Source organism: Chroicocephalus ridibundus, chromosome 3 (genome assembly GCF_963924245.1).
Source record: "Chroicocephalus ridibundus chromosome 3, bChrRid1.1, whole genome shotgun sequence".
NCBI lineage: Eukaryota > Metazoa > Chordata > Aves > Charadriiformes > Laridae > Chroicocephalus > Chroicocephalus ridibundus.
In genome coordinates this window covers 80,352,885-80,373,846 of record NC_086286.1, presented here as the reverse complement: position 1 = coordinate 80,373,846, position 20,962 = coordinate 80,352,885, and the positions used below count along the sequence as shown (strand labels likewise).

Below are 20,962 nucleotides of genomic sequence, written 5' to 3'. Positions count from 1 at the left end.
CAGACCCAGAAGGCTGCACAAGGGCGGTAGGCTCTTATTTGTGGGGAGCGAGCTCAGGTCATGCTCCTCTGTGGTTCCCTGACACGAGGCTGTTTCGGAAGGTCTCATCGCCGAGAGGCAGCAATGTGCTGAAGGACACCTGGTGGACACAAGTCTGAAATGCCTCTCTGCGACAGCTTTTCGGCAGCCGGGAGGCAGCTTCTCCTCAGCTCTGGACGTGGAGTTCCTTCGCTGTTTTGCCTACAAGTGCTCGGCAGCTCTGTACTTCGTGGCCTCTTGTTAAGCTGCCCCCCCCCGCAAGCTGCAGCGAGGCAGGAGCCCCTTTTGGCTGCGGCAGTGGGGCTGCCAGAAGCCTGGAGCCAGCCTGTCCTGACAGTGCCGGCACCCCTTTCCTGGAGGATACCCCTCCCTCCTCGACCACAGCAGCTGAGCTTGTTTGGGGCACAACGGAGGCCAAGAATTGCTGACCAGAAATCCACCCTCAGTTAAAAGTCATCTGGACAGCTTTAGTCTGGTTTAGCAAAACTTCAGAGTTGGCACACGTGGATGTGCAGAACATCCTCTGCCAAAATAACCTGATGGGCACTGGGTGAGAAATTGTCTTAGTGTTCAGCTGCACCGGGGAAGAAGCAAACACTGCTTGTAAGGTGGGTATCAAAAAGTATCTGCTGTGTCAGAGACGCCAGTTCAGTCAGTGTTTCAAGTTGACTAGTTCGAGGAGTGATTTCTAGAGATTCTGAGAATTTCATTAAAGCTGATTTAATTAAGGCCAAGATATTTTAAAACCATGAAAAAACTGAAGCTACCATACAGTAAAACTGGTAGGGTGTGCTGTATCTTGGTTGTGAACTTTTCCTGAGAGGGCAGATGGATGTAAATGAAGATATATGGGGAAGATGAGAAGAACATCTGCCTTTTTCAGCTCTCTATGAGAAATGTACAAGCAAGACAAAAATAAAACTGAGCCACTGAGCTTGTTTCAGCTTGTGGTAGGTGTAGGAAAATTTCTGGAAGTCCCTTTTCTCTCTCTTCAGTCCAGATGCACAGATCAATGGAGCATTTAACTACCTCTACTGTTGACGTTTAATTTTTTTGTAGTGTGCTGAAACACATGTTGAAATGCAGACAAGCGCAAACAGCCACCATGTACACCCAGCAGTCTGTTTCCGGGTGGATTACCTCCATGATTCCATGGCTGTTATTTGTCCTTTTTATTTTGACATTTAACGTGAAATTATGCTAGGCGTTAGTTGTTTACTGGAATTTTCAATCTTGACCAATACACAGGCAAGTATTTCTCCCTCTCTCACTTGGTGTGAGAGGATGATACAACTGAAGAAAATGCAGCATGAGAAAATCACAAAGCTTAGCTAATTTGTGAAGTGCTGTCTACAGTCCAGGGTTTTTACTGTCCTTTGCTGCAAAGGACTGTTACAAAGAAAATTAAATGCTTGCTGAAGTGAGCTATCTGCAGGGTCTGATGAGTGCTAATCTGTTTTGGTAGAAATGTTGATTCCTTGTGGGTTACAGTAATCCCAACTCTTGGTTTTCATCAGCCACTGCTGCTGTTCCCCTCTCGTTTTGAAAGTGGCAAGATGTGTGAAGGGGATACGGTTATTACATTTGGCCATGAAACTTTGGTTCTAATACCAAATTAATGGGCTTTTCACCTTCCTTTTTTTCCACTATCTGAGCAGCAGGATCAATCTTGCAAAGGCTTGGGGTTTTTGGTTTACAAAATTGTTGGTTTTCCAACATTGTTTGGATACATTACATTTAAAAAGATTAGTGAGGAACAGAGAGAGACAAAACCAATAACTCAGCAGTGTTTTGCAAAGGGTTACTCCAAGGCACGTTCTTCTGAATAATGATGAATTGCTTCCTGATTTGTGGTCAGTGACTTTTTTTGGTATAATTACTGTCAAGAAGGAAGCCGAACAACTAGAGTACATTTCTTAGACCTAGCATAGTGGAGCATTTTCATCAAAACCCTGACGCCTTTTTGACCAAACCCACTTGACATGTTACCGGAACTGCTGCCTCCTTTTTATAAAAGAGGGTGATCTGTGAGTACATGTCCCAAAGCCATTTCATATTCTGTTTTGTATGCCACTGTATGCTGGTGAGAGAATTGTAGGTTGTCTTTTTTTTTTTTTTGTTCTCCTTTTAGCTATTGGGACGGGTATAGAGTGAAGAGGGTGGGGGTGGGGAAGATGTTTCATTTTGATCTGGAGGAGCAGTCATTCCAGTTCCTAACTTATTAGAAAAGCAAGCTCTGTAGCAGTTAAGTGATTGATAGCTATCGAATAGTTCTGTTTGCTGGAACTAGACTTTTGGGGGTTGCCTTTGATAGCAGAAATAACTTCTGAAGATATTTGACAGTCTCTGTACGTTTCACTTACTGTTTCTTCTTGTAAATGTACTTCCACAAAACACATTTTTCAGGCGGTGTTCATCTTTGGCTTCCATGTGTCTCGGTAAGATGTTAGTATCTAACAAGCTGGTCATACCGTATCAAACACGATTGTTAATTTATTTCTGTTTTGTTCACCTGTCACTAAAAATTTCTTGCACCGGTTGCTTTACCTTGTTAGGCTTGGGGGACAGGGGAGAGGAAGGAAGACTTTTTGATTTCTGCTGGTGATGAACTAACTGATCCTGTGCTGCTCTTCTTGTAGGTCACTGGAGTTATAAGCAAAGAGTACATCCCAAAAGGAACGCGCTTTGGACCCCTGGTAGGAGAGATCTATACCAGCGATACGGTTCCCAAGAATGCGAACAGAAAATACTTTTGGCGGGTAAGCAGGAAAAAACAGCACCATGTTGTTGCAGTAAGCAGATCACTAAATGAGTACAGCTGAGAAGCTGGGTCACTTCCTGCTTCAGACCTGTGCAAATGCAGGGGGCAACTTCTGTACACTGCCAGGCACAAACAGACAGTGGGCTGAAGTAAGCCAAGTAAAAGCCTGGCTGTCTTGGATGTAGGGACTGTGTGGGTGGAGAGAGCAGGGGAGATCCAGAGCCCTTCCCGGCTCTGTCTTCCAAAATGGATCAGTGCTTGATTGTGTAAAGAAGTAGTTGTTGCCTACTGAAGGGGCAGGTTATTTTGGATTTCTTCACCACGGAAAGTCATTCTTGTTTATGCAAATACCACGTATCCTTGATTTTTCCAGCTATGAAGAAGCTGTGAAAGTACTGCATAATCTTTTGCTCTGGAATTATGATACATTTTGTGACATTTTTTCCCTGGGTTTTGAATAGACCTGCTATAACACAGTGGTGGTGGCCGTCGGTGTATATCATTCAAGTCATAAGCTTTTCAGAAAGTGTTAAAAGAGCAGCCCATGGATCTTAGTGAAGAGAAAAATCCATTAATGGCAGACAAACACTAGAGGTGATGCCTAATTTGTACTCCGTAGTACAAGCTGAAAGGGAACACCAGCCAATTTGTTTTGGCTTGGGAAGTGTGTGCTGGGGAATATGCTTCCAGTTTATCAGTTGACATAATCCTCAGTCTCCTCTACAGACCCATTATTAATTGTTAGAGAACATTCCTTCAGCCCCATCTCCTTCCATGGATTTGTTTTGCTGCCTTCTAGCCATTTAGGTTGTGTCTAAATCGGTGGATTTGGGAGTATATCCAAGCCTCTGTGCCCAGGTGCCTGCCTGCCTGCCTTAGCAATATCCCGACCTCTTATCCAGGTGAAACCCAGGGCAAGCACCAGCGTTCCCCACACCCCTTTCTTCCTACCTAATTGCATCATTTTGGTTTTCTCGGATCATCTTTGTGCAATGTAATACAGCATTGCACAGGCAGTTATTTGCATGAGTGTTTTTACAGAGCAGGCGACTGTTTTCACATTCATAAGGCTACAAAATGTTTCTTATACTCGAGTTTTTCGGGAGCTTGCTTCTGGCATAGGAAGAGACTTGTATGCCAGGCCAAGCCCTGCCAGTTGGTAATAAGACAGCAAACATTGGGAAGAGGGGCTGCTAACCACCTTGCAGGACTCATTCGTATATTGCAGCAAGAAAGATGACATCATTCTCATGATGTGATTTTAAGCCTTAATGCAGAGGGATCCTCGGAAATAATATCCTAGGAGCCGTCTAAGCATCGTTAAATTCCCTATTATAATCTCTTGATTCGTTCAAGACATGCTGCTGCACCGAAAATGAATTCCTTCCTCGGGGTCTGAAACAGGCTTGCATATGCAAAGGAAATTGTGGGAGATGATAACTTCCCACATGTTATTAAAGGCATCCTGGGCTTGCTGGCAGGAGGGGGAACATCTGCTGTGTGCGCGGCGGGACGCTGCCTGCGCTTTGCCCGCACGAGGGGAGCGGGGCTGCCCGGGGCCAACGTCATTTCTGGGAACCACGCCGTGACTCAGCACATCTGGTCTCGCCTTCCCCAGAATAGGTGGGAGCCCGGTGGGGCGCCTTCACCCCGCAGCCAGGAGCAGGGTGACCAGCAGCATCCGTGGCCCTGCCGTGGGAGCCGTGGAGGGCCGATTTGGGAAGCGGCGGCAGGCGTCGAGTGCCGGAGCCCCGTGTTCCTGGAAGTTTGCGAGCCGAGGTGAACAGAGAAACCCGAAGGCTTCTCTTGATGCAGCACAACTCGCCCGGCTCTCTTCCATTTTCTCATAACAAACACACCGCAAAATCTCTCGCAAGCTGCTTTGATGAGGCCACATGTATTTCCCCCTTCTCAGTTTACAGGAAGTTACTCTTAAAGAAAGTGATTCTGGTGTTTACGGCCCGCATTAAAGGGCCAGGCTCCCTTGCCCCTCTCCGCCAGCAGCTCTCCTGGGCAGAACAGGAGAGTTCCCAGCTGGCCAGTGGGCGCTCATGGGGCATGCTGCCCGGCCAGGTCAGTGCGAAAGACGGTGGTGTGAACACAAAGGCAAAGGCAGGAACACACCGTAGAGTGTTTTCCCCCAAGATAAGTTTTCTCTCCCCTTTGGAAAGGCATTTCCTGCTCAGCGAGGTGCGCCGCTGGTGCAAGCTGCTCCCACTTCGAGGTCTGACTTTCGCCTGGTCATCTGTTTTGCAAAAACCAGAAAGCCCATTTCATCCAGCGCAGAGCTAGTTCCCCCCGAAAGTAAGGGATGTGTCTTTAACAAATGTACCTCCTGGATTTTTCATTGCTTTTTTTTTTTTAAATAATTTTCTTATTCTTACCACATTAAGAAACAGTAGCTTCTCTTAGTGATTGGGACTTCTTTCCCCGCAAGCCACTGAGCAGATTTTAGATTCATGTTTTCTTTCCCTTCTGTGGACAAGCCAGAACGTGTCCCTCGATAGGAAAAGTGACTTCTCATCGGTTGGCCCCTCTCCAGGTCTTCGTTAAGTTATGGCAGGTGAAGTTCATCTTTGCCTCGCCCAGCCTTTCTACAAAAGGGCTACAGTCCAACTATGAGCAAGTGTTGCTTTAGGACTCTGGGGGGGTGGAGGATGTTTGCATAGTTTAAACCTTTGGGCGGAGGTGGTAGGAAACTGCAAGTACAGAGGCCATAGAAAAAGGCGAGAAAGACTCTGACGTAGCACAGCCAGTCAGTCTTATACACAGGTGACTCAAAGCATTAATGCAAGCATGCACTCAGACCTGCAGTCATTAGCATTACCCACTTGTTGATCATAGCACCAGGAAAAGGACTCTAAGGTAGACTGCTCATGCAGGGAGAGTACTCTGCATTTCAGATTTTGGATCTGATTTGTCCATACTAACAGAGCCACAGAGGCTAAGCAGACATGGAAAGGTGACTGTGGATTTGCCGTGGAATAAGCATCTCTTTTCTTAACGCAGAGGATATCATAGTGGGAAAGAGGGGGACTCAGCTTGAATTCTTATTTTAGTAATACCTTATTGTTTACAAAAAACCCCACCTTATCATTTTTCCTCTCTGGACTCTGTGCGCATGTGTTGTGTATTATGTGTATATATATTCATAGGCACTTCCTCTCTATTCCAGATCTATTCAAGTGGTGAGCTTCACCATTTCATTGACGGATTTAACGAGGACAAGAGCAACTGGATGCGTTATGTAAACCCTGGCTACTCCGTTCAGGAACAGAACTTGGCTGCTTGTCAGAATGGAATGAACATTTACTTCTACACCATCAAGCCCATCCCTGCCAACCAAGAGCTGCTTGTGTGGTATTGCCGGGACTTTGCAGAGAGGCTGCACTATCCCTCCTCCAGAGAGCTGACAATGATGAACCTCAGTAAGTGGATTACAGTATAAAGAAAGAATGCTAGTAATGTCTCTCCTGCCTATGTGATCTAATAATAAGTTGTATAATTACACAGCTGCATCATCTGTTGTGTCACAGTAGGTAGCTCGGAGTGGAAAAGGGGAATTAAAAAACCCAGCACAACAGAATGAGTTCCCTGTGCCCGTTCAAATGTAAACAGATTATAAAAAATCTGAACAGTTACTGGTTTACAAACTGAGTCTTATCTGATGAAGTTCTGGACAAACAACCTGAATGTATCCCCGGCCTTCAGAACCATGGATGTTGGTTCACTCTCAGATTTTCCAAGTCCAGATCTCTTAGTGCGTTGCGCAAAAGCCTGCTTTGATAGCATATACTAAAGGCTGTCCAGTCATGTTCCCAAAGGGCTGCCCTCACTCTACGAGGAAGCGGCCATATGCCATGACTCTGTCTAGGTGCCTGGCAAAATATGTGTTGACTGCATAATGCTCGTCGAGCCTTGCATCTACGCTTACTTGTCTTACAGGAGCAAACCTCCTGTGGCCTTCTCATCTGGTTACTTGTTTTTTAAGCTCAGTGTAGTTTGTCCCTGTTTCTTGGCTGTATGTCGCAGCTTTCATTTTCTGTTCAAAAATAATAGCACTGGTAGCAGGGGGAAGAGGTATTTCCAGGAGTTTATCTCTTCTGTTTCTCTGTGGTTTCTGACCATTTCCACCCGCAGCACTTTACTCATAGCTTAATCACTGCCTAGCGCCTCATCCAGAGCCCCTTGAAGAGAGGGAGAGATTCTTGCTGACTTCTCATTCGACTCTTACGGTGCCTCCCCTCCTGCTAGCTGCTCTGAGATAGAGCAGAGCATTCTTTTGTCCTTCTGCCAGCACCTACACTGAAATTTGAAGGAAAAACTGCAAATAGTTGTGGTTTGGTTTTTTTTATAAAAAGGACTATTTGCTGTTAATTGGCAAGAAATAATGGGTTATAAAATATCAGTATTACTTTGGGGATCATTGGAGCTAAAACATAACCCTGCATCATGAAAATGATGTCACGCATTCAGATTAATCAAAAGTACATCTGTCCTCCATGGATGTTTCACCGGTTTTTGGTCTTTCCCTACAAACCATAGAAGAAAATTTGCTTTCTCTTAATGGCAGAGGGAAGAGAGGGAGGGCATATCCTATGCTGCTATATTCCCTATTCAAAAAATATCTCACTGATGCTGTCATCTTTGCACATATGTCATTTCACCACTCGCTGTGCACTTTTATTTCCTGATGTGATGAACTGCTGGCTACAGGTGGGAAAAGACAACAACGTTAAGGGTTCCTGTGGGTCAGGAGTTTGCAAAGATCCAGCCAAGACACATCTGGCCACTAGCTAGGAGGATACACAAGCACATCCTCAGTTTCCTGCATCTGCTGTCATCTTACGTTGCCTTGCAGAAGCACCAAGGAATGTATTTGTAAAGTGTCAACTAATTACCTGGTTACTCTTACTAAGGTCAAAACTAAAGGTGTCTGGACATGTGCAGAATAATTAATTTTAGTAAAAGTAGGCTCAGTAAGTTTATAGAGATGGAATCTTAAGCAAAAATTGTGTAGTTCAGCCTTACATTTGAAAAAGCTGAGATCAAAATACCTCTTCTTGTTTTTAAAGATAATTCCATTTAAACCATTTAGAAATTTTATGTTAGCCCGTGCACCTAAAGAAAAGAACAGTTCAGAAAAATGAAAAACAGTTCTCACTTTTTTTATCTTTTTCCCTCGTCTTTGTGACAAACATGTTCAGGCCTAAGGACTGCAATTGGGCCAGAAACCCTACAGGTACCATAAGGATTGGGGTTTTCTAAAGTTTCTGTGCCCTTTTTTGAAAACTACAGAAAAAAATCGAGAGGTCTCCCAAAGATGCTAATTTACTGAAGGCTCTGTAGCAACAGTGGAGCAGGGATGGTTTTTCCAGTGTTAGTACTGGAACCAGATAAGTTGAAAGTGAATGTCAGCACCATTCAGTTTTCTTCTTCCTTCCAGGCCAATTCTAGTTAAATCTAAAATTAGCGACCATCCCGCTGCCTCTCCAGCCTCTCTCTCTAGCACAAGCCTGGCCAAGGTTCCCTCATGCTGTGTTCATCTACAAATAAAGTGCAGAAGGCTTGCCCCAGATAGCTAGCATCCTGCGCCTGCTGCAGGTGTGGGGCTTTGCCCCATCAAAACATCTTAACACAGTCTTGCTTGGGGCGACCCCCCACATTGGTCACCTCCTTCACCTGCTAGAAAGTCAGGAAGGTCTCTCCAGCCAAACCAATTGCTAATAATTCAGTGTTTAAAGTGGCACGGCTTCCCTCAGAGGAGCAAGTGAGCATCGTCACCTCTCCCGGCTCCTGGATGCTGGTTTTGGCACCCTCTGAGGAAGAGGGAGGCAAAATCGGGGTCCAGGTCCCACCGCAGGCTAAAGTGAGGGCTCCCTCCCACTGGGACACGTGCTGGCACAAGCGTGGGGCAGCAGCACTGCCAGCCCATGGCCGTAGTGTGTCGTGCCCAGCTCCCTCCCTCTACCGTGTCTTGGGTGTGCAGAGCGTGCTAGTGCCTGCGGGAGGCTTTGGAATAGCTGTGTCTTGGATGGTTGCCTGGCCCGGCACAGGAGAGGCCACCTGGGACACACACCTACAGAGAGCTTCCAGTGTGGCCTCGGTCTTGCCAACTTAAAATATAGGCAGGTGCTTTAGGTGCCTCAGGGGTTTGGGGATCACGGTCTTGAAGTTCAGCACCTCAGTTCCTTTTTAAGCACCCGGGCAGGATAGGCCTCTGGGGAAAAACGTATCAGAGAATTTCTCTGGCTTTATTTCCTGTAATTAGTGGCCTCAAAAATGACAGAACCACCACTTTAGAGCATAAATAATTTTACACATCCATATATAACATCTACTTGCCTCTGTAACAGCAAACTTTCAAATTAAAGGTAACTTCTGTAGCGTTAGTTCATTTGTGCCGTAGAAGGAAAGCATCCAGATTAAAGGCAGCAATTAGGCACGTACTTAGTTATGGGTTTAACCCTGTCCTCTGTGTTTTCTTGAACTGGGGCCTTTGACCCAGTCCTTCAGACGCTGAAGCACACACCTACCTTCACGGCCATGATTAGCTCTGAGTGGAGCTACGTAACTTCAAGTGGATGTTGAAGTGCCTGCAAAGGAGTTGCTCAATAGTGGTGGCGTCAAGACTCTGCATTATCCCGGCAGTGGAAACTCAGTCTCGTTTCAAATGATTCCCTTCTCCTTCCTGCCTGTTTTGAGGCCACTGGTGGTTTTTTCTATCAAGATTTGAGATACGTCACCTTCAGATGGTGCCGTTGTCCAGTAAATGGTTTTAAGTGCGATGGCACAAGATTTCTGTGTTCTGCTGGCCAAAAAATCAGTTTTCGGTAATTTGTTAAATGTGCTTAACCTCATTCAGCTGTGCCCTCAGATTGTCTTTTAGTCTGTCATATTTCATTTTTGAACTAGCAAACAAACGGAGGAAATTTACTTTGAGGGTCTCACATAGTTTAGCATTTCATTCCTACCTCATCATAGGAGGATTATTTTGGGATGGAGGGTGGAGAGGGTGATAGTTTTTGTTTTGGTTTTTTTTTTTTTTAAATTAAAAAACCCCCGAACCTGCATTGAGTCAGGACATGACTATTTGATAATAATGTTCATGTATTGCAATCATATGATGCAACTTCCTGCTGCTCCTGTCTGTTTGTCTCCTCAGTCAAGTACGGGCAGGTGACATCTTTCGGTCAAGCTTCAGAAAAAAAGTTTGAGTTGGGGGGAAGACAATTTGCATATTTACAAATCATTTGGCAATCTTTCTGTTTCATTAACAGGTTTAATGAGGTGTTATTGATAATCTTTCGTATTCTATGAAGATTGACTTTTTAATGCTGTTTCTTCAATGTAATTTATTCTTTTCTTCTTCCTGTTGGCCCTGACACGCTGGCCGTTAGCTAAGCCCCGCCACTCGCTTTCCCTTTTGTTTATGGACAGTTTCACTTTCTGGTTTTGAAGCTTTTCTGTTTGTGTTGAGAGGAAACATCTGCACTTGCTTAAAAAAAAATGCCTCCTGGAATCTTCAGAAGGGCTCAGGAAAATGATTTTGAAATTATATGAAAGGTTGTCTTCACAAAACCAGAATTTAGGGACTAAAGTTGACTTTATATTGAGGATTATTTGAAGGCTCCCCTAAAGACCTTCTCTGAGCAGAATGTTTTCAAAGGCATGTCACCCTGTCTTGGACACATTTAGAAAACAGATGATCAAATTATATACTTCTAAATGTTGGTCGCCGTTCTCATTTTGAGTGAAAACACTCTTTGTTTTGCCCGCTTCACAACTTCGAGGTTCTCTTTCTACTAGCAAAAGAGGTGCTTAATTTAGATCGAAAATGTGAATCGGCATAATTAAGCTCCACCACTCGAGGTGTTCAGTACCATCTCGCTCCTGAAATTACTATTGAAATTACTGCCTGCCTACAACTGTTTTTCAAGTTTTTAGAAAAAACAGATCATTGTTTTTATGAAGTCTTTCTCAGGCTACAGCTTGGAGCCCGAGAAATGAGAGCAAAGCCTACGGCTATGCAGCAGTCTGTAGCTGGAACACCCACATTGGAGTGACTTCAGGCAGCTGCTCCGCTCAAGTTTTATTAATACTTAAAAGTAACAGGAGTTTTGTCCCTTTTCCTCTTGCACGCACTCACTAATCTCAGATCTGGGCAAATAATCTATTGACCTCGGTGAGAAGTGGATCAAGCTCCTAAAGAGGCACGTCTGGGTTTTTTTCTTTCTCCCCCCCCCTCGGATCAGTAACTTAGAAATGCAGCTGCACTGTTCTTGTTTTGTCATGAACGTCTTTTCTCCGTGTCTCCGTGACCACAGAAACTAGACAGATCTTGGAAGAGTGTGTGCCTATATTTAATGTATATACATGTATATGGGAGTGGGAGGGAGAAATACATTTGAAGAGTGAGAGGGAGACATTGTGATCATTAAGAACTTAAATCTAAAATCACAAGTTAAAAAAGAAAACAACATAAGAAATATATCTCTTTAACTTTGAAGTATGGCTCCTTTAAGACCAACAAGAAAGGTTGTAAAGCTCTCGATCAGTTTCTGCCTTGGTTTAAATCCATGTTCAGTATAAAACATAAGACCTTCTTCTTGGCCCCTTCTCTTATTTTACACGGTGCTGACACACTTGTTTATGTTTTGATCTCTCTTGTGTTCCCAATTGTCCCTTGTGCTCAGGTAATAGGGGAAAAAGCCAAGAGGGGATTTATGGACCAAAGATAGCTTGCAAACTAAAGAGAGCTGACATAGTTAGACTTGAAAAATAATCTTTAAATATTGCAACTTCTCTCTACATGTGGAAATTAGTAGGAGGGGAGGCTTTACTGGGAACTTTAAAGGGAAGGAAAGAACAATTATCTTTAGTTTGTCAAGTGGGGACACGGGCCTGTTGCACAACGAAAGTTACATTCTCGGCGTAAGCTTCCTTTCTGTCACTCGCAGACTTGCTCCGGCGCATAAGGCACGTACATCCCCACCCTGGTGTTTAACCTTGTGACAGCAGGAGCCGTTCCTCCAGCTGAAGCGGCCCCGGTTTCTCTATCACTTTTCCAGCAGCGCCAGCACTTCTCCTTCCTCTTTCCCTCCCCCCAGATTTTTGTTCTTTAAAAGAGAAAAGTGTCAATTTGAACTTCCTGCTTGACAGACCCCACTGAGAAACTGATACGGGGCTGATAAGGTGGTATTTATTTATTTTTTTCTGCTGCAAGGCTTCACAAGTTCTGCTTCCCTCCCCCACCACCCAGCTTTCAATACTTCCCGGTCTCAATACTTCCCGATGTTGATAGCGTCACCGGGAATGTCTGCTCTGAGATGCTGGCGTGGTTACAGACAGCTGATAAGAAGATGTAGATAATACTGTCCCCAATGCCATTGTGGAGCTTCTTGAACCTAGTAGGACCTCTATGTTATACCCAAAAATCTGGGTGGACATTTAGAAAATAAATTAGCAGTCCACAAGTATAGACAAAATGACAAAAGAAAGTAGATGATTTTTAATGCCAGGCAACACAACACCCTATTAATTTATTTTTGTCACAGCTCTGCATTAAGCGTTAACATCGAGAGAAGTAACTGGGAAGCCGTGTGTGTATTGTGCTTGCTGTACAACATGCCCTATGTTTTATCTTAAGTATTTAAATTGAACGTAACTGTGTTAAATTGCATTTCATTGCAACTTTAAAATACACAAACTTCCCAAACATCTCAAACTAAATTTGCTTGTTACTAGTCTAATGCCATTTGAAAAAGGATGCTACTGTAAAATTGGGTTTCTGTGAGTAGGAGCATGCTTTGAAAACAGCTGTTTTCGTGGATACATTTAGTAAATGGCTGTTCCGTTGCCTTATAGGGTAATGTTGCCAAATTATAGATTCCGTCAGAGTAGTGAATAGTGAAGCAAAGAATCCAAGTTGAAAGCAGCGTGGTCATTGCCTGTATCCGTCGTCTTCACTGGGTTCAGCTGGTCCTCCAAAAATCAGAAATAACTGTTTCTCAGCCCAGTTAGTGAAATAAGAACAGTAGAAACTCGGCTGAAGGGCTGCAATACTTTCGAGTGACATACATACCTATCAGTGTTGACTTGTACCTCCTGATGGAAAACCTTGCACATAACTAACCACGAATATGAAACCTTCTTGTAGTTTTTCCTCTATAATAAAATACCTTACAAGTCATCATTTCAAGATTATATAACTATTAACTCTGGGAGATTAGATAAAAGCAGGCTTCTTTTTCTATTGAAGACATCTTTCAGTGTACTGTTTATATTATATTATATTATGTCAAGATAAACAAGGTAGAGTCTTTGAATACAATTAAACAGTCTATGCGCTGAACTGATTCAAATGGTTGCTAGCTTCTGTTCCCTTCTAAACGCATATTTCTTTTGCCTGTTTTTTTAAAGTACATTTCAACTTAAGCTGGAGCCAACCAGTCTTGCTTTCTTTTGCTTTGCTTCAGCATTTTTTTTATAAAGTACAGCTGTAAGCAGAGGAGTTTTGCATAGACTGAATGCCACAGAAATCTGCAGTAAATAGTCTGCTTTGTTGTAGATGTTCCTAAGCAGTATATTTAATGAGTAATGATCTGTTTACTGATGGAGAATACCTTCTCTTTGAAGAAGGCTTTCATCCTAGCCAGCCATGGTTTTTTTGGTACTGTAAGTAATTGAACTGGCTGGTGAAGTGACTGCTGCGGTTTGGCAAAAGACGATTTGTCATGCCTTGTTATTTTACTGAGGAACATTTCTGGGAGCTTGCGTTCTGCAAAGTCCTTCTGTTAAGCCTGTATTGTGAACAAATGCTTGTTACCGCGTTTATTAGAAATACCGCTTCAGTAGACATTCAACAGCAAAGCTAGTCACATTTAAGGGGAAAGAAAGGTGAAACCAGTTTGCAAAGTGGAGACTAGCACTCTGCAGATGAATCATCATCAAGATCTGGATGTGCTGGCTGGTATCCCTTAAATTAACAATGCCTTTTATTAACACTTAATACCAGCAGGCATTTCTTCACACAGAAATTAGGTTTTTTGCAAGTTAAACGATTGCTCATCTCCGAGAGTGGCCCTTCCTTCCCACTAAACTTGCAGGTGTTAGGTTGTGTTTTGAAAAGAGATAATGACGGTGGCGTATCTAAATAATCATTACCTTGTCTTTGTATTTCAGCACAAACCCACGTTAATCCAAAGCAGCACAGTGCTGATAAAGATGAGCTCTGTCAGAAAAGTATCCCAAAGAAGGAGCACAGTGTGAAAGAAATCCTGAAAATGGAATCCAATCCTCCAAAAGGAAAAGACTTCTTCCAGACCAACATTTCACCAGTTACTCCAGAAAAAGACTTGGATGATTTGCGTAAGAACTATAGCCCGGAGAGGTGTTTCTTCCCTCGAGTTGTCTACCCGATCCGACCTCACATTCCAGAAGACTATCTGAAAGCTTCCTTAGCGTATGGGATGGACAGACCCAGCTACATGACTCACTCGCCCATCCAGACGTCTACGACACCGAGTCCTTCCGGGAGGAGCAGCCCAGACCAAAGTTTAAAAAGTTCAAGCCCTCACAGCAGTCCAGGGGTCACGGTTTCACCTCTGGCACCTACTTCCCAAGAGCACAGAGAGCCATACTCTTACTTGAATGGATCATATGGCTCAGAAGGATTGGGGTCTTATCCTGGATACGCACCCCCTGGCCACCTCCCACCTGCCTTTCTACCGTCCTATAACCCCCACTACCCCAAATTCCTGTTACCTCCGTTCAATATGAGCTGTAATAACCTGAGCGCTTTGAACAATATCAATGGCATCAACAATTTCAATCTCTTCCCAAGGATGTATCCTCTTTATGGCAACCTGCTCAGCGGAGGTAGCCTTTCCCACCACATGTTGAACCCCGCCACGCTCCCCAGTTCACTGCCCAGTGAAGGAGGCCGTCGCTTGCTGCAGCCTGATCATCCGAGAGACTTCCTCATACCAGCACCTAACAGTGCCTTCTCTATCACGGGCGCTGCTGCCAGCATGAAGGACAAGCCATGCAGCCCCACCAGCGGGTCACCCACAGCTGGTACAGCAGCCAGTTCAGAACACATAATGCAACCTAAACCTACCTCAGTGGTGTTGGCTGCCACCGGCGGTGAAGAAGCCATGAATCTCATTAAAAGTAAGAGGAATGTGACCGGTTACAAAACCCTCCCATACCCACTGAAGAAGCAGAACGGGAAGATCAAGTATGAATGCAACGTCTGCTCCAAGACCTTTGGCCAGCTCTCCAACCTGAAGGTAGGCAGTGGAGAATAAGCCACAAGCCTTCTTGGAAGGTGCTGGTTTCTCCCTATAGGTTATTAGGAAAAGCAGGGACAGGCCTTCCTTGCTTGTTAGGCTATTTATCATTTTGGGCTTAATACAGCCCCCCCAGCAAGAAAGCATGGTTGTAAAGATGGTGTTTGAATACCAATGCCGCCTAATTAACTAGATAACATTGTATTTTGACAACAGCAGTCTTCCTCTAACTTTAGGAAACATCTGAAAGTACTTTTGTTACAGTACTGGAAACTGCAAATTTTTAATTGCTTTGTTTCTCCCTAGGTGCACCTCCGAGTACACAGCGGAGAGAGACCCTTTAAATGCCAGACTTGCAATAAAGGCTTCACGCAGCTGGCTCACCTCCAGAAGCACTATCTGGTACACACGGGAGAGAAACCCCACGAGTGTCAGGTATGTAACACGCACCACAGAGACAACTTCGCTTCCCTTGGAGGCCGAAGGCACGGCAGGGCTGGCGCAGAGCCCGTACGGCGTGCAGGGAGGGCTGCGCGACAAACCCTGGGCTGCTCAGGGCTGGAGTCCGTATCGCAGCCCGTCCCAGCCCTGTGAGGCAGCAGGGTTGCCTTTAGCCTGCTGGAGCAACATCTGCCTGATACGGTTTTGCCGCCGGCCATACTCAAAATACTGTTCAGCAATATTTAAATAAAAAAGGTGGGGAATTTTTTTTTTCCCCTTTGTGAGAAAGTGTGAAGATATAAAAAGCTGCTGCTTCATCCTGCCGTCTCCTCCTAGGTGTCTGTGATTTAAACCATAAAATCCCCTCCCACTCATTCACTGTTTCTCTGCCACCCCCCACATTAGGTTTGTCACAAGCGGTTCAGCAGCACCAGCAATCTCAAAACCCACCTGCGGCTCCACTCTGGAGAGAAGCCTTACCAGTGCAAGCTCTGCCCCGCCAAATTCACCCAGTTTGTGCACCTGAAGCTGCACAAGCGTCTCCACACCCGGGAACGTCCCCATAAATGCATCCACTGCCACAAGAGCTACATTCACCTCTGCAGCCTCCAGGTCCACCTGAAGGGCAACTGCCCCGTCGCCCCTGCCTCCGGCCTCTCCATGGAGGACCTGAATCGAATCAACGAGGAGATCGAGAAGTTCGACATCAGCGACAATGCTGACAAGTTGGAAGAAGTGGAGGACAATATCGACTTGACATCGATCGTGGAGAAGGATATACTGACCATGCTCAGGAGGGAAATGGAAGGAGCTAATCTGAAAGTGTCTCTACAGAGGAACCTGGGAAACGGACTTATCTCCTCAGGATGCAACCTTTACGAGTCGTCAGATATGTCAGTTATGAAGTTGCCTCACGGTCACCCACTACCTCTGTTACCTGTAAAGGTCAAGCAAGAAACAGTTGAACCGATGGACCCTTAAGACTTTTTGGCAAAGTGATTTTTTTTTTTTTTTTTCTATTTATGACTTGGCAAGTCAGGGTGCCTGTAGCAGTTGCTTGTACATAGTTTCAATGCTGCAAAGCAATCTTGGCTTACAGTAGTTTCCCTACGCTCTCCAGCTGAAAGAAGGAACTCCAAAGTTACTGTTTTCTCAGGGCATAAAAAGGGGCAAAGGACTGTGCGTTGCCTCGCCAGTTACTAAAAGACAATCATCTATCCATAATTATTTTTTCAATGATAGTACTTCATAATTTATTATGCAATTAATCATTCTAAAAGCAATAATTAGGAAAATGTTTACAATGACTGGAAAATTCATTGTAATTTTTACTTTAAATGTTTTTATTTTTTGTTTTATGGCCATTCGTTGTAGATACTTTTTTCTGCACATCTGTTTTAAGAACCTAAGATTGGGGTTTCAGTAAATGTGTTTTATGTACCAATGTCTTTTAAACAAACGTGGTTTTTCCTTTTGCCAAAGTTGGACATTTTGACATACAGAATCCTAGGTCCGCTGGTTTGAAAAAAAACAAAAAAGCTGTGTACTTTTATGTGCAAATCACCCCACTGGGAATTGAAAAGGAAAAAAAAAAAAAATAAACCAAACCCAGAGTAGCAGCAAGCGGGGGAAGAAACTGCTGCCCCTGCCTCTCTGAGGACAGGAGAGAGATTCTTCTGCCTGCAGCTCTACCCGCAACAGATGCGGCACAGCAAACCCCGACCTGCCATGGACAATACCACGGGTTTTTTGAAAACAGCTGTAGCCCCACAGATCGTCATGTATCTTTATGACCAAAGGAATGCATCAGCTTAAAGTGGCTCTTCCAAAAGAAAAATCTCACTGACGTTGTTTGTTTCAAAAAAAGCAGTTTAAAAGCAAACACACAAATTTTCTTAATATTTTGCCTGAAAGGGGGTTTTTGGCAGACTTGTTTCTTTTCTTTTTTTTTTTTTTGTTGGCCAGAGCCTTCCAGGGATAAAAAAAAAAAAAAGGATGGTCAGATTCCCTGAGAAAGAAGGGGTTCGGTTTTACTTGTATTTTCCTCTCCCACTTTGCCTGGGTAGAAGTGGGGAACAAAGTCCTTTCCTGGCACATAACATTTTTTTTTTCGTCCTTCTTGTACAACTCAAGATTTTTCTCAGTATTTGTGTTTGTACATTTTGTGGTTAATTTAATTAAATAAAAAAAAAGGGCATTGCAAAGTTGTTGAACAACAATTACCTCAGTGCTTGTGTCCAGTGGTGCAGACAATGCTGTTTTATCTAAATGCTTTGCTACTTTAGAGAAGAAACCAAAATGTGCACAGGGAAAGATAGAATGCACGTCCTTTTATCTTTTTGTTTTGCTAAGCCCAAAGATGATATGGTGATGTTTGAGGTGTAGCAAAGAATACATGTATATTTATAGATATATTTATACCACTATACTATATATGTATATGTATATATATTTATACCACTTAAGTTGTGAGCCAAACCATGTAATAAAACCTATTTTTCATCTAAGTGTGAAAATCAAATGTTATCCAGTTCTGCATATTACCAGTGACCTCAAACCCAGAAGGTTGTACCAAGGCATTTAGCGCTCGCCAGCGCGCAGGCAGCTGCCCAGGTGACGCCCGAGCTTCCAAAACACCTTACGTGGATAACGTCACCCACGCGTGGCGTCTCGGCCAATTCGGTGGGAGCCACCCTGTTTGCAGGACAAGGGGGGCGGTCACGGCTGCCCTGCGTACTCGTTGGGGTGGGGGGAGAAGGAGGCGGGTGGTCAGTGAACAAAACAGCCAGAAAAATGTAACTGAAAGAACTTGAAAAGAAGCCAAATACGAACCATGCGCGGCGTGTTCACGAAACGCAGCAACAGGCAGGGCGGAAGTTAGTTGGGATGAGCCCCTCGTCTCGTTTTGCCCTGCCATTAACGAGTTGCACGGTCAACGTGCATAAATATAAGTAGCATTATTATACACCTACCCTCCATGTATATCTTTTTGTCTGGTTATATTAAAAATTTTAAAATAGCCCGCTTCAGCAGTCCAGGATTCGGTGACCTTTTTTTTTTTTTCCATCAAACTTCATTTTAATGCCTTCTGTTAAAAAAACCAAAACAACAAACAATCCTGAAATATGTGTCTCTCAGCACAGCTTTTGAAGGACTACAGTTCATTACATTTCCACTCCTGCAAATTGTGAGGCTGACATCTTTTAAATGTAGCAATAGTTCATAAATATAGTACTTACTTGTAGGATAAACCAAAGTATCACTACTCTGTCACTGGACACACACTTTTCCTATTATTTGCCTGTAGTGCTTTCTTGTATTTGATACAAATTTTACAAGAATTTATATGCATCAGCTTTAAGAATTGTTACTTCTCTTTACTGTTTCCCCCTTCCCTTAGAAGTTTTACATGTGAATGTAGCAACAATCAACAGTGTTTTGGGGTTGGTTTTTTTTTTTTTTTTGTCTCTCTCGAGAAAGACTCTGACCAAAGTTAACAGGCTTTTTACTTTGCTAGAACAACAAACTATCATATGTTTACGTATTGGTTTACATCATTATTTATGTGCAAATTGTCAAATGTAAATTAAATATAAGTGTTCATTGCTTTACTGACGCTTCCCTTGTCTTCAATCTCTCTGCGCTGGCTGCGTCCTTCCCCTCCCGGCCGCAGACACAGGCTGCGCCGAGGGCGAGGATGGCTCCCAACGTGCCGACATCTGCCCTTGTGGGCTCTGATTTTCTGGGATTGATCGTTGCGAACAGCGATGCCAGAGCCGAATGCCCTGGCTTTGTTAATTACGGCTTTGTTAATTACGGCTTTGTTAATTACGGCGCTGGGTTCAGTTTTAGCCAATACCTTAAAAAAAAAAAAGGATCTTTTTAAAAAAAAACAAGAATTTTCAGTGTTTCGATGGAACTACTTGAATGCTATCTGCCTGGCAGATATGCGAACAGGGTTCTCATTTACATATTTCCAAATGATTGTCATTTCTGGCCTGAAACCCTAACCACTGGGACCACAATGACACACTCAAAATGTCAGCGTGAGACCACTTAAGTCCTGTATCGGCGTGGTGGGAACTGCATTCAAAACAAATGTGGATCTGTTTTCACTGCTCACGGCCGAGACGCGAACTTAAAGCCAGGAGAAGGTCCGAGGGTCCCTTCCCCACTACCTCGGCCAAAAAGTAACAGCAGGCCGGGATGCCCCAGAAAAAAAAGCTAATTCCACGTTTGCTACTTCCATCATTTAGCGTGAGATCTAAACCAGAGAGGCCATGTGCTGCCCTGCCCTACCTGAACGTTAAAGAAATAATGTTCCTGCTCATATTGAGACACTCAGCGCCGTATGATGTTTTAAAAGTTATTTCACTGTCCTCTTAAAAAATTCATTTAAACATCTGTCTCAAGAATTTGAAATACTGCCAACACCGAACTGTGGAGTTAAGAAAACCAGAGCACTGTTGTCATAAACGTGCCAAATGCAGCATGTTATATTCCTATAGTCGACAGAGCTATTGCTGTAATAATTTTTTAAAAAAAACATAGGATAACCGTTGCCGCCATAAATCATACTTCATTACTTGGCAAAGCGTTCCGTTGCGCTGGAGAGTTATGTCCTGGGGACACTTGTAAGCTTTAGAAGATGTTTAATAAAACACATTACATAAAAAGACAATGCACGTTATAGATCACAGCCCCGCCAGCCCCAGCCCGGCAGCTGCTGCCTTGGTTTCTGGCAGCCCCCGCAGCCGGCTGGAAGCCACCAGAAATGCGGTGGGTTTCAGCCATGGCAACGCCACCACCAGCAGGCCGGCTAACTGCCACAGCCGTAGCAAGGGGCAGGGACGGGGGGGAAAGCTCGTCGTTTTGGGTCCTGCCATGAAAACGGAGCCCTGCAAGGCTGTGTGCCCCCAGCGCAGGGCCATGGGTGGCCAGCGGGCGGGCAGGCTCCATGCCCACCTTGCCACCGTCGGCGTGAAAACGTTGGGGGACCAAGCGTGATGGGGCCTGGAAGGCGACGTGCCCTTTCCTTCCACGGCTTTGCCCGCTGCTTTGCCAGGGGATGGGGCAAATTACAGCCAAGATCATAGACTCAAACACAGATTTAAGGAGGATCCTGCCCTTCTGGCTGGTTTATAAAGCCCAGTGTCTCTCAGCTGGGTGCCGGGGGAGACACCGCTAATTCCCAGCGTGGGCAATTAGGACCTTGAGGTCGAAAACTGAAGAAGTGACTCACTGAGGGGGTATGAGCCCTTCGGGTTCAAATCAGCGGCTGCCGGTGCACGGCTGCGTCCCAACACGTGCTGGGACCGCGCTCCGTGCGGGAGGCAGTCCAAAACCTTTGCTGTCGTTCAGAGGCGTTACATTAGAGCGAGGGAAATAGTTGTGGCTGTAATTAAAGGCAGCCAGGAAACACTTGGCT

At 44.5% G+C, this 20,962-nt stretch overlaps 1 protein-coding gene across 5 annotated transcripts in view; it reads left to right on the top strand.

The window, feature by feature from the left end:
* Positions 1 to 19,032, top strand: part of PRDM1 (PR/SET domain 1) — a 100,713-nt gene extending 81,681 nt beyond the window's left edge. For all 5 annotated transcript variants that reach the window (XM_063329865.1, XM_063329862.1, XM_063329861.1 and 2 more), the window contains 5 exons: positions 2,679 to 2,798; positions 5,976 to 6,228; positions 13,985 to 15,093; positions 15,400 to 15,528; positions 15,940 to 19,032. In XM_063329865.1, coding sequence (XP_063185935.1) covers positions 2,679 to 2,798; positions 5,976 to 6,228; positions 13,985 to 15,093; positions 15,400 to 15,528; positions 15,940 to 16,515 — 2,187 coding nt within the window. In that variant the 3' untranslated portion in view covers positions 16,516 to 19,032. The remainder of the gene's footprint in view (positions 1 to 2,678; positions 2,799 to 5,975; positions 6,229 to 13,984; positions 15,094 to 15,399; positions 15,529 to 15,939) is intronic.
* Positions 19,033 to 20,962: the final 1,930 nt, after the last annotated feature.